At 35.1% G+C, this 14,699-nt stretch overlaps 1 protein-coding gene across 6 annotated transcripts in view; it reads right to left on the bottom strand.

The window, feature by feature from the left end:
• Nucleotides 1-14,699, bottom strand: part of AFG1L (AFG1 like ATPase) — a gene marked incomplete at its 5' end in the record, with an annotated part of 226,328 nt that overhangs the window by 113,802 nt on the left and 97,827 nt on the right. For all 6 annotated transcript variants that reach the window (XM_079939409.1, XM_079939411.1, XM_079939408.1 and 3 more), the window contains one exon: nt 412-470. In XM_079939409.1, coding sequence (XP_079795535.1) covers nt 412-470 — 59 coding nt within the window. The remainder of the gene's footprint in view (nt 1-411; nt 471-14,699) is intronic.

Here is a 14,699-nt window from a genome sequence, read left to right as displayed (position 1 = left end):
TATATTACAATATTTTTGTAATAATGCTACTCCAAAATAGCAACTTTAATAGCTGGGAAAACATGTTAATGGCCATTAACCTGAAGGAAACAAGGAACATTAAACATTTTTTCAGAAATCAATGTATAAGTTGAAACGGTCCACTATAATTTACAAGCAAACCTCAAATTAAAATTTATAAAATGCTGCAGCTGGACAATAATTTAGACTAAATTTTGTAATTTTTCCTGTGTACATATTGATGAATACTATATAAAAAAGATTCTTTTCTCCTTTAGAGTCTTTAACTATTACCATCAAATAACAAAATAAATTCTGCTTGAATGCAAGACCATAGCAATCCTATAAATGCCCTTGATTATCAATCAATATGATATTAGTCAGTGAACATAAGTAACTAATTTTCCTTACCTTCAGGACAGCTATGAATGGTACAAAGTTAGCTCTTTGGAGTCCATTTTTATAGAGATCTGAAAGAAAAAATTAGTATTAGCTTTTCACTTCACCTAAATCATAATGTTAGCTTATATTTTAGCCTGGCAAATAAAGCTTTCTACTGATGAAAAAGATAAAGAAGCAAAAGAGAAGAAAAATAACCAAAATTGATCTCTATTCTGGTACTATACAAAATTTATTACATTCTTAATAACAGAAAAAAATTAACAATCACAGAAAGAATATCAAAAGGCATTCAATCAAATTAGCTTTAAAGTATAATAAAGGGCTTCGCTGGTGGCGCAGTGGTTGAGAGTCCGCCTGCCGATACAGGGGACACGGGTTCATGCCCTGGTCCGGGAAGATCCCACATGCCACGGAGCGGCTGGGCCTGTGAGCCATGGCCGCTGAGCCTGTGCGTCCGGAGCCTGTGCTCCGCAACGGGAGAGGCCACAACAGTGAGAGGACCGCGTACCACAAAAAATAAAAAACAATAAAAAAAAAAACTATAATAAAAAGCAAGAAAAGAATTTGGAAGATATCACGAATGATCCTAAATCAAAAATTCAACATAAAAAGAAGATCTATTTAAAAGTACTTAATATTTGAACATACAGATTCTACTGGGAAACAAATTATAGTTTCCTTTTCTCATCTATAATAAAAGTTCTCAGTACAGAATACTGTGTAACACAGTTTGCCATTCAAGAAAACACATCAACAGGCAGAACTGTGCATGCCTTTATATCAAGTTGATATAAAGTAAATAACATTAAGGCCACTTTCAAAGAAACTACCTAAAAATTAAAACTCCATTCTTAATAGACTGTAAAGTTAATGTAATTATATATCATAAACAGGTAGTTTTTGTTGCCTTATAATAGTGTTTTTTATATATATGTATATGTGCCATGGTGTATGTATATTCATACGCATATACACACACATAAACACACATATTGTTAAGAATAAATAAATGGAAAGGGGAAACAAATTTTAAGCTTTGCATACTTTTTGTTAATAATGGAGACTTGGAATATTCTTTTCAGGAGGTTGAATTTTTATTGCATATAAAACATTCCTTTTAAGGAATTCCCTGGCAGTTCAGCAGTTTAGGACTCTACGCTCTCACTGCCAAAGGCCCAGGTTCAATCCCTGGTCAGGGAACTAAGATCTCACAAGCCGTGCGGCACAGCCTAAATAAATAAAATATTCCTTTAAAAAGTCAACTCTATAAAGTAATGAGATTTAAAAAATAAAAAAGTATAAAAATGAGAACAGTAAAAAGTTTTCCAAATTATAAAAATCACAAGTTAGTTTGTGTCTCAATTTTTCTTTTTAAGTATTGCATTAAGGGATCCTTTCTATATTTCCCTGTTTAAAGAAAATTTGATAACTAAGATTTCAACTACCATATTTACTTATGGAAATAAAATATGGTCATTAGGAAACATTTATTCTCTTTAGAAAAATATTCATCATAACATTATAGTGAAGAAAGTATTTGCATAAGCTCTTTGGTTAATTAAGGACTACAGGCTTTAAATTCAGTTACACTTAAAATTTTTATTTAGTGATATTATAAAAGGTAAGATAATGCAGGCTTTAAATTCAGTTACATTTGAAATTTTTATTTAGTGATATTATAAAAGGTGGGATAATGCTAGCCAGATATTATAAAAGGTAAGATAATGCTAACCAGGATCTCTTCAAAATGAGATCTTTTTTTCCTATAATCAATACCTCGAATGAATAAAATGGGTAAAATGCAGGAAATGGGTTTAAAGTTAGGTATTTTCATAGTCTTCCCAAATTACAAAGTTGCTGGGGAAGGTGCATAAAAACATTGCTATACGATAAGAGTTGACAGCCATGATTGCCAGTAAGTGGTAAAAATCAAAAATGAAATAATTTTTTAAATACACTTGATGTTTATAGCAGCTTTATCATAATAGCTAAAATTGTAGCTTTATCTGTAACAGCCAAAAACTAGAAGTAATCCAAATGTCCATCATTAGATGAATGGATAAACTGTGGCATATCTGTACAATGAAATACTACTCAGCAATAAAAAAGGTAAACTATTCATACACACAAAAAAATAGATGAATCCCAAAATAATTATATGGGGTAAAAGAGGCAAAACTCTCCTACCCCTCAAAAGAAAAGAGTCATACTGTGTGATTCCATATATATAAAACTGTAGGAAAAGCCAACTAATCTATAATAATCTGAAGAAATCAGTTGCCTGGGAAAGGGAGGGATTGGGACAGGGATGGCAGGGAGAGATGAAAAAGGGGAGGGGGAAATTTGGGGTGTGATGGAAATGTTAATTATATTGTCAGGGTGGAGATTTCACAGATGTATATGTATGTCAGTATTTTAAAAATTGTATCCTTTAAATATGCGCTATTTATTATATGTCAACTATGCTTCAATAAGCTCTTTGAAAATTTATTAGAGAAACATACACAACACTAGTGAATGTCAAAAAACGAAATGTTACAGAATTAAAACTAAAATATTACAGTAATGAAAGTTTATGTTAAGGTAACATTTTGGTCTTACTCGCGGAATATCTTTTTTTATGGACATATAAGGCAGGCCCTGACATGTAGTTTAACAGGCATGAACCGTTCAGTAGGTTAATGACAATGAGAAATGTAAAGGCCCACTTGTAATATTCTTGATTAAAAGATTTCCACTCAGCAAAATTAAAGTAGAATAACAATGCCTTTAAGTCTTTGAGATTTAATTTTTAAAGGGTTAACTTTAAAAAAAAATCAGCCTTTACAAGGATATATAATTCAAACTTTATGCTCTGGGAAGTATTTTCTGAACAAAATTCTAAACAGAATTCATTTGGTTGGAAAACCTTTAGGTTTTTACAGGACACTTAAGTGAAAAAGGACTGTACTCATTAAATTGAAGAGTTTTTTGCAATTCAAATATTATGCAAATTGTCAATACAATAGATCCATCTCCTGAAACGTTATTTAGCTACCAAAATTTTTAATATTAGTTGTTTAATATTATTTTTCTTAGACATGAAGATTTTATACTACATTAATATCAACATTTGTCATTATTTACTAAATATTATTTTATAATTCAACAGAAGTTCTTGCCTATTATTTTTTAATGATCTCTAAACAGAGCTAAAAGAGCACTTGGCCATATAAGACAGAGTACTGGAATTATGGGACATTCTTTTTTTTATAAATTTATTTTATATTTTATTCATTTATTTTTGGCTGTGTTGGGTCTTCGTTGCCGTGGCGGGCTTTCTCTAGTTGCGGCGAGCGGGGGCTACTCTTTGTTGCAGTGCACAGGCTTCTCATTGCAGTGGCTTCTCTTGTTGCGTGCAGAGCACAGGCTCTAGGCGCGCAGGCTTCAGTAGTTGTGGAGCGCGGGCTTCAGCAGTTGTGGCTCGCAGGCTCTAGAGCGCAGGCTCAGTAGTTGTGGTGCACGGGCTTAGTTGCTCCGTGGCATGTGGAATCTTCCCGGACCAGGGATCGGACCCATGTCCCCTGCATTGGCAGGCAGATTCTTAACCACTGCGCCACCAGGGAAGTCCCAGGATGTTCATTTTTTGAGAATGGTATAAGGACCTCTACATTCTCCACAATGAATAACTGTAATAAGACTTACAGATGAAGTGCATGCAAAGAGGATTTATAAAGTAATTACAAGGATCTACATAAATACTTTGGAGATACACATGGATATGCAGATTTTTTCCTTAAAAACCCAGTGTCAAAATGACCAGGATGTCCACTTAGTTATATAAGTACATATGGATTTAGAGTAAGAAACTTTTAAGATAGGTAATTAAAAGGAGTTTTCCTATAAATTAACACAAAATAATTATATGGCTCTATGGAACCAATCTGATTTACCTTTCCAGGAGATTCTTATTTTAGTACAGATTAAAAGAAAATGGTGCCTTTAGGCCACGTAAGCAGGAAGAGCTACTTAGCTTCTTTTTAAAAATCTAACTGGAGTTCAAACAGTATTTTACTAGATGTATAGATAATACAGCTAATTAAATGTTCCCATTTGATGGTATATTACAATTTTATATTCAATTCAACATACATTCATGAATTCCTATTATTTGTCTGCACTGAAATGAGTGCTGAAGACAAAAGATAAATAAAAGGAGGAACTAGCATTTAGAGAACACCTACTAGGAGCCAGGCAATTTGCTAGACACTGTACACAAATTACAATAATGCTGCATAGTAAATATTTCTACCTCTATTTTACAGATAAAGAAACTGATACTCAAAGTTTTAAAAATAATTTGCTGAATTCCCAGCCAGTAATTGGTATATCTAGAATTTTTGAGGAAGGTTTTTTTTTTTTTTTTTTTTGCGGTATGCGGGCCTCTCACTGTTGTGGTCTCTCCCGTTGCGGAGCACAGGCTCTGGACGCACAGGCTCAGCGGCCATGGCTCACGCGCCTAGCCGCTCCGTGGCATGTGGGATATTCCCGGACCGGGGCATGAACCCGTGTCCCCTGCATCGGCAGGTGGACTCTCAACCACTGCGCCACCAGGGAAGCCCGAGGAAGGTCTTTAATGAAGCTAAAACTCATAGGCTTTTTCAGAACCATGTTGTGACCAGCTAGACTTGTCACAGCTGACAGATACAACCAGATCATAACCATGATACAAGGTAAAAAAGGATACAAGGTATAAACATAATATACAGAACATGAACTACTCATTTTACCTGGGTTCAAAGGCAGCTTTGCAGGTAACAATGGGACTAGAGCACCTTGGAAAAGTAAGTGGGGTGCCACCAAGCAGAGAAGAAGGAAGCGTATCCTAGGCAGAAGAGTCAGCACAAGCTCATGACTTTACCTCTACCTTCTTTTCTAATACTATACAAACTATTGCTCAAATCCCACATTTTCTAACAAGCCTTCCTTGAATCCACTATCGTGGACAGACTTTTAGAGTGGCCTTCCATAATCCCAGACCTGGTCATCATAGCTTTATATGAACACTGGACGCCAGAAAAAAGGGACAGTTATCCCTAAGAATAGAAAACAAATGCACTTAGTGTCTGGGGAAGTTTATAGCACTCTGCACAAGGAGGGGGAACCCAAACAGAGCCTGGAAGTCTCCCCAGCTGAGGAGATAGGTGAGAGTCCAGGGAGGAGAAAGCAGCTAGAGTTCACAGAGCAGCGTACCACAGAAAAGACAGCTGCCCAGTGAAAAAGCTCTAAAGATCTGCTGAGGGTCCCAGTTAAATCCCCAGCTGAGTACTGATCAGCATATGTGTGTGAGGAAATGACCTGAAGCCAGGAGAAGAATCATCTGAAAGTACTCAAGGAAAGCATCACTGGGGCTCACACATGGCTGGGAAGAGTGCCTATCTCCACCAGACAGACTGGAAAACCTCTAAATTTATAGGGTATTGAGCAGAATACTGAAAAGGGATTTATCTCAGTAGTGAGAAAAATTAGTCCTAGACTAAATGTGCTCTAGTCCTGCCATACAAAACTTAAAAGCAATACCCAAAAGAATCAAACTGTTTGTAAGAAAGAAAATAAAGCTCAAGAATATTCATAGGGATATAAAAATATCCAATACCCAACACAGTAAAATTCATATTGCCTAACATCTAATAAAAAATTACCAAGCATGCAGCGGAACAGGAAAATATGACCCAGAACAAGGAGAAAAATCCATCGACAGAAACAGACCTAGGAATGACATAGGTGATAAATTTAGAAGACAAGAATATTAAAACAGTTACTGCTGTATTCCATGTGTTCAAGCAGCTGGAAGAGCAAGCATATCAAATAAAGACATGGGAAATATAAAAAGACCCAAGAAGAACTTTTTGAGATGCAAACTTACAATATGTGAGACAAAAAAAATATGCTGGATGGGAATGATAGCAGATTAGACACTGCAGAAGAAAATATTAGTGAACTTTAAATCATAGCAATAGAAACTAGCCAAAATGAAGCACAGAGAGAAAAAAAACTAAGAAAAAATGCACAGAGAATAAGTGAGCTCTGGAACAACTTTATGCAACCCAATATATGTGGAATTGCAGTACCCGAAGGGGAGAAGAGGATGGGATAGAAAAAATATTTGAAGAAATACTGGCCAAATTATTTCCAAACTTGATGAAAACTATAAACCCATAGATCTAAGTTGCTCATTAAAGCCCAAGCACAAGAAACATGAATAAAATTACATCAAGGCATATTATAATCAAACTGCTTATAACTGGTGATCAAAGGAGGAAAAAAAAAAAACTCTTAAAAGCAGCCAGAGGCAAAAATATATATTACATACAGAGGAATAAGGTTAAGAACGATAGCAACTTCTCATTGGAAACAACGCAAGCCAGAACATGGTAGAGCAACATCTTTAAAGGTCAAAAACAGAAAAAAACAAAACTGTCCACATAGAATTCTATCCTGAGCAAAAATATCTTTTCAAGTACAGACTTTTTGTGACATACAAAAGCTGAAAGAATTCATCACCAGAACACCAGAACTATAAGAAATCTTTAAAGGAAGTCCTTAGGCAGAAAAATAATATTGGATGGAACCCTGGAATATATAAATGAGTAAAGAGCACCAGAAATGGTAACTGTGGGTTAATATGAGCCTTTTTTATTATTATTATTATCTAAATTCTTTTAAAAGATAATTATTTAAAGCAAAAATAATAATATATTGTGGGATTTATAACATGTGGAAATAAAATGTATGAAAACAATAGCATAAAGACTAGGAGGAGAGAAATGGGTGTATACTGTGGAAAGTTCTTAGACTATACCTGAAGCAGTCTAGTATCACTTGAAGTAGACTGTCATAAGTTAAAGATATATACTAAAATCTCCAAAGCAAACCATAAAACCTTAGATAAAACTTCATAAAAATGAAACTATAGCGTATATATTCTTTTGTATAAGTCTTCTTTAACTCAGCCTAATGTTTCTGAAATTCATCCATGTTATTATGTGCTCATTCCTATTCATTGCCAAGTACCAATACTGTGTTTAGTGACACACAAATTTAAAAATCTGAAGGAAAAATTAGGGTGACCTACACATTTATTGTTGTTGATGTTAATTTTCCACGTGCATCCTTGGCTAATGTTTTCAATGAAAACTGCTTTAGACGTAGCAGGAAGATGAAATCCTCTCCATCAATCCCATGAATAGTCCTATAAATTGAATCCATTTTTGACTCAAATAATAATTGTCAGCCTCCATTTTAGATATCCTATGCCATTTTAAATGGTGCAATCCTTTATAGCAGTGATAATGGGGATCCAGGGAAATTACAGGCTCCACAGACTCTTTTTTTTTTAAGAACCATGAAAGAGAAACTTAATAAAATGTTACATAAAACCTTCACTGCAAAAATACTACCTTATGTATTTATTTTCAGTAAAGTCAAACACCAGTGAAGTAGTTTTTCACACCAGAGTTTCTTTTTGTAACAGAATTCAATGAACAGAAATATCATGACTGGAGTCTTCAATGAGAAAACAGACCTTGGGTATTTTGGGGAATCCCCTGTGCACAAAGAAGACTCAAAACCAGCCAGGCAAAAAGTAGTGGCAGAGATTCGAAGTCCCCTGTTAACTTTCAGAACCAACTATTTCATTATCAAGTGTGAGAGGCTGAGGTTCAGCCAACAACAGCTTTTTTTCACTTTGACTCGAAAGGTTGTCTTTGGAGTCAGAAGCCCTTACTACCAAATGGGGGGTGGGAGGGGCGGTGGGTTGGTGTGAGTGAATGGAATTCTTTGAGAAACTTCTTTAGAGTCCTTTAAGTTCACTGTGGTTTTTGCACTGATCTCTACAAAAATTGTATGGCTGAGTCAGTGCAATCCTTAGCATCTCTCTCCATGACTCACCTTTTGCAATAATATCGCACTTATTTCCTGCCACATCAACTACAAAATTAGATGGGACTTGCTGTCAGAGATCTTTTAATTCATTCCTTAATGTTGAAAATACCTCTCCTTTTTGGCATCATAAATCATTATAAATGAACATCGGTGGTAAAGCAGAAAATCATTCTTGTGTAGCTGTATCCCAGGTTAGGAATTTATGCCACTCGTTTTGGTGCTAGACAAAAGATGCCCTGTTGTTGAACTGATCTTAGGCTCAAAACTGTTTTCCACAAACCACCACACAATACTTGATTTACCCACAACTGTAATCCCTAGTGGACAAACTCCAGCACCAAGGCCCGGGAGTCAGGGGCGCAGGACCCCTGCTGCCATGAACTGAGGACAGAGAGGCAGAGCCCAGCACAAGCATCCTCTGGTGGGGCCAAAGGGACTGGCAGGGCCTGCCTCAGTCAATTTAATCTGACGTTAATAAGCCCACACACATCAGGCTTTGTATTATTACTGTTTGTAGAATATACCTCTTTGCATCCATTTACTTTCAATCTATATTTATATTTAAAGCATATCTCTTGATATTTTTTAATCCATCCTGATAACCTCTACCTTTTACTGGAATGTTTAGTTCATTTAACATTTAGGTCTATGATTTTTTAAAAATATTTATTTATTTATTTATTTAGGCTGCACCAGGACTTACTTAGCTGTGGCATGCAGGAGCTTCGTTGCCGCGTGCGGGATCTTTAGTTGCAGCATGCAGACTCTTAGTTGTGGCATGCATGCAGGATCTAGTTCCCTGACCAGGGGATTGAACCCAGGCCTCCTGCACTGGGAGCATGGAGCCTTACCCACGGGACCACCAGGGAAGTCCCTAGGTCTATGATTTTATTATTTGTTTTCTTTTTGTTTCCTCTACATTTTCTTCCTGTGTTCACCTTTTCTTGCCTTTTTTCAATTATTTGAATATATTTTAAAATTCCTTTTTGTCAACTGGTTTTTATTTTATTTCTGTTGTTCTAGGGGTTACAATATATACAGGCATACCTCATTTTACTGTGCTTTACTTTATTGATCTTTGCTGATACTGCATTTTTCCAAATTGAAGGTTTGTGGTAACCATGTGTCATGCAAGTCTATCAGCACCATTTTTTCAACATAATTTGCTCACTTCATGTCTCTGTGTCATATTTTGGTAATTCTCGCAATATTTCAAACTTTTCCATTATTATTATATTTATTTTGGTGATCGACAACCAGTGATCTCTGATGTTATTGAAAGCAGCTCTTTTGCCCCTTTCCTCTTTGTCCATTTCTGTTCCCCTCTAACCTTAAAAGAACCTAATTATAGGAATGAGATCATTAAGCAATTGAAACTAACTCCTGACTTATGCTCTCTTGAATATACACCGTACCTTGTCTAACCTGATTATTTTCCTAGATAGAAAGTAAGAATGAAGAATTAAGCAGTTAAAAAATTACTAGCTCTCTACACCCAACAGCCTCCTTAGCAATCCTGCAGGCAGATCACACAGGCAAAATAACATCTGAAGAGTCAGCCAGTCTGCACTCAACGGAGAATGATGCAGAACCAAACCTCCTGCCTTGATGATTCACTGAGATTCTTCGCCTCCATTTTTCCCTTTAAAAACTGTCATGGTTGAGGAGAATCTTTGGAGTTGGTCTCTGGACACAAGACCGCCTTCTTCGCAGATTGCCAGCTTTTCTGATTAAAGCACCTTTCTTTTCTACTGACGCTTGCCTCTCAAATTAGTGGCTTATGAATGGCAAGCAGCCAAACCTGGATTTGGTTACATTACTATTGCAAAAAGATTACAACTCATTGAAGACTCAGATGATGGTTTGCATTTTTAGCAATAAAGTATTTTTTACTTAAGGTGTGTAAGTTGATTTTTTAGACATAATGCTATTGCACACTTTATAGACTACAGTATAGTGTAAACATAATGTTTAAATGCAACTAGGAAACCAAAAAATTTGTGTCACTCACTTTATTGCAATATTCACTGTATTGCAGTAGTCTGGATGTCTCCACAGTATCTTAAAGGTATGCCTGTACCCTTAACTTTTCACACTCTACTTAGAATTAATATCATACCATTTCACACAAAAAAATGTAGAAACCTTCCATCCATATAAGCCCATCTAAACACCTCCCTTTATGCTATAGGTGTCATATGGATCACATCTACATACATTATGAACCCCACAAGACAATGTTATAATTTCTCATAAAATGATCATTTCTATTTTTAAGAAATTAAGAAGAAAAACTAGTTACTGATATTTACTCTAATATTTACCATTTCTGATGTTCTTCATTTCTTCTTGGGGATCCAAGTGTCTTAATATTTCCTTTCTACCTGGAGAACTTCTTTTAGAATATCCTGTAGTGCATATCTTATGCTGATGAATTTGTTTAGTTTTCTTTCATATCAGAATGTCTTTATTTTGTCTTTATTCTTGAAGGAAATTTCTATTTGATATAAAATTCTAGGTTGACAATTTCTTCGCCAGCATTTTAAAGATGTTGTTCCACTGTCTCTGACCTCCATAGTTTCTAATGGAAGTCATCAAAAGCTAATCATTGTTCCCCTGTATTTAATGTCATTTTTCTCTGGCTGCCTTCTAGATTTCTTCTTTATCTTAGGTTTTTAGCAGTTTGACTACAATGTGCCTAAGCAGTGTTTTCTTGTATTTATTCTGCTTGCATTTAACTGAGCTTCTTGAATCTGTAAATTTATATCTTCACCCCAGATTGGGAAATTTTCAGTCATTATTTCTTCAGAAGATTTTCTGCCCATTATCTCTCCTTGCCTTCTGGGATTCCAATTAGAAATATGTTAGAAAGCTTGTTATAGCTCTACAAATTCTGAAGTCTCTGTTTCTTTACTTCTATCATTTTCTATTCTTCACCTTGGATAATTTCAAGTTCTCTGGCTCTTTGCTCTGTTATCTCCATTCTGCTATTAAGTTCTTTAGGTTAATTTTTTATTTAAGATACTGTCTCTTTTAGTTCTAGAATTTAAATTTGGTACATTTTTTATGGTTTCTATTTCTCTGCTGATATTCCTTATCCTTTCATTCATTATGAACATATTTTCTTTACCTCATTTCCCCCAAAGTTATAGTTATAATTCTTGTTTTAAAGCCCTTGTCTGCTAATTCCAACAGCTGGGTCATATTGGGGTTGCTATCTGTTGATGGTTTTTTTCTCTTGAGAATAGGTCAATATTTCCTCATTCATCACTTTGAGATGGTATCCTGGACCTTATGGATTTTGTTTCTGAAGAGTGTTGATATTTTTGTTTTAGCAGGAAATTACCTTGGTTGGACTCAAACTATAAACTTGAATCTCAGTTCAGTACCCTATCATTAGGAAGCTTGTGGTTTGCTCTGCAAATGTATGGTTCAGAGGCCAGTCAGAGATTTGGGCAGAATTTATACACAGAACTTGAGAACTTGGGGCTATACCAATCTAGTTCTCAGTGGGATTCGTTTTCCATTTTCCAGCAGTAATGCTTGCCCTAAACTCTGCCATCTGATTCTTCTGGCCAGAAAGACTGTGGGTTTTCTATCAGAATTTTAGTCATCCAATGCAGCAATAACTTTACCTGTCCTAAAGCTGATAGCTATTTTTTAAAAAGAAAGAAAAATTAAGAAAACAGGAAATTCTCTCCATTTTGGACCCTCTTCCAAGTTTTGTCTCCCCTCTATAATCTTTCTGACTTTTTTTCACTCTCTAGGACCTTCAGATAGTTGTGCTACATATTTTGTTCAGAATGTATTATTGTTGTCTGCAAGGTCAACTGACTAGGAGCCTACTCAGCCACATCAGAAGAAGTTTTAGTTTTTAATAGAGGAATGTAACCCGTTTGTATTTCCTGTCATTGACAAGGAATGCCTGATTTTGTTTCATGTTTTTATTTATTTATTTTTTGCTGTTTCTTCTGCTTTCTAGCTTTTGCTCTAAGAAATATTTTTACTTTGATCCCTCGTCTTTTCTAGTAATTTGAAAAGTAGAAGGTGTATCTTAAATTCTAAAATACTTGACTGTATATTACCCTAGTTATCAGTGCCACAAATAATGACACTGTCACTCAGGATCTGTAAACCCTCTCTCCAAGGGGAACAAAATTTACAAATATATAAGCAAGCAGTAACTACAAATATTCACTTATACTCAATTCATTGTTATGATCAATTTTCTTATTTCAACCACTTCTTTTTAATAAGTTCACATTTTAAGACCTCTTTCCTCCAGAGGACTTAATTTTTTAAAAATCATTTCATTCTTGGGCTTCCCTGATGGTGCAGTGGCTAAGAATCCACCTGACAATGCAGAGTACACGGGTTTGAGCCCTGGTCCGGAAAGATCCCACGTGGTGTGGAGCAACTAAGCCCATGCGCCACAACTACTGAGCCTGAACTTTAGAGACCGCAAGCCACAACTACTGAGCCCACGTGCCACAACTACTGAAGCCCGTGCGCCTAGAGCCCGTGCTCCACAACAAGAGAAGCCACACAATGAGAAGCCTGTGCACCGCAACGAAGAGTAGCCCCTGCTCGTCACAACTAGAGAAATCCCGCAAGGAGCAACGAAAACCCAATGCAGCCAAAAATAAAATAACTTTTTAAAAAAATCATTTCATTCTTTATTCTCTTTCTACACGTTGGCAGAGCTTCTTAAGTTGCTTCCCTTATCACTGATTTCATTTTCTATAGTTTTAATTCTACACTTCAGTGCTTCAAATGCTGATTTTAACTGATTTAATTAATTTAAACCCCTTTATTTCATGTAGCTTTTTTTAATTACATCTGATTTCTCAGTAAAAAGGTTTTCAACTAATCTGTTTGTCTTCTCTCAGCTTAGATCTTCTATATCACAGAGTCTATGTTTTCCTGATTTTTAAAGAACACAAAACAGAAATCTTCTAATGCTTACTTACTTCTCTTTCCTACTTATCGTTCCCATATTAGGGTATTTTCTATTCACATAACCTTGAAAAAGGAGTGGTATGACTAATCTTGGAGAACCCCTCTAATCAAGATATGTGGTGATTCCCTTCCCTATCCACCTAGTTCTTATACTGTCTGTAATGTAGTTCAATGTTAAAAAGTGATAATTGACATCCTTGCCTTGTTCATTCTTGCAGTAGATATACCACAGTGTCCCCAATAAGCATACTTCTGACTTCTGAACTGATATACATATATTTGGTTTCATATTAAGAAACTTTCCATCTATTTACATGTTATGGAGTGATTCTATCAAGATGTTGGATTTTGTCAAATGCTCTTTCAAGCTTTTATGGCGAACATCAATAGTTTTTTTTCTTCCTAAAAATATTAATATGATAAATTACATTAGTGTGTGTGTGTGTGCATGCACCAATTTTCTAGTGATATCCAGTCTTTTATTTACTATAGATACATTGGCTTGAGTTAGAATCACACAGTGTCATTGCCTAATAATCTAAGGCAGACTTATTCTTGGACATTCTAATGCTATCTATAGCATTTTCATTATAATAAATAGCAAATTAAAAACTAGAAAGTCCACAATGCACTCTTCAGTCAATAGGGGACTTTTTTCCCTTAGCACTTTGTGTTTTACTGTCAAAGAAGCATAGTCATTTCAAGTTACATATTCTTTTTCCCCATAAAAATATATTCTTATTTTTGTCCGTAAGTTTAATTATTAATTTCAATTTAATTAACTTAATCTACCAGTCTATTATTAATCTGTTTTTAGGGTCTCCATGCACTTAAATCGATAATATTGCTTTTCCCTACTAGAATATCATGAAATTAACAATTTTTTTCAGAACCTAAAAAGTGACTGGCATATATATGATATTTTAATTGTGGATTTTTGCTTCTGGCTCTTCTAATGACCTGACAATATAATCTTTGAAAAGTAAAAATATGTCTATTTGTACATGAGCCATATAAAAGTATTTACCTAAATGACAAAAATGCTAAATAAATCATTTACTTGAGATTTTATAAAAATACAAAATTGAATATAAACTATCTCTAGATACAGTTTATCTAAAAATTTCCCAGCAATTTCCTACTCCTCTTTGCTTCAAGTTTAAGAGCCTTAATCAGATTACCCTAGAAAATATAAAATAGCACTACAAGTGTTGTGTTACAAATGTTTAAAATATACTAAACATATTTTGAGCTTGCCAGAAAGTAGGAAAGTCCCTACAGATCAGTAAACAAACAGGAAGCTAAAAGTTAAAGTTGTCATCATGAACTGACACTGGTTTGAGATTTTAACAACTACATGGTGTACAGGATGAGGCCTTGGACCCCAGGAAGGCACGACTTAGAAGTGAGGACTA

This window comes from Stenella coeruleoalba, assembly GCF_951394435.1.
Source record: "Stenella coeruleoalba genome assembly, chromosome: 12".
NCBI lineage: Eukaryota > Metazoa > Chordata > Mammalia > Artiodactyla > Delphinidae > Stenella > Stenella coeruleoalba.
The sequence above is the reverse complement of the archived record's forward strand: the minus strand, read 5'-3'. Positions and strand labels throughout refer to the sequence as shown.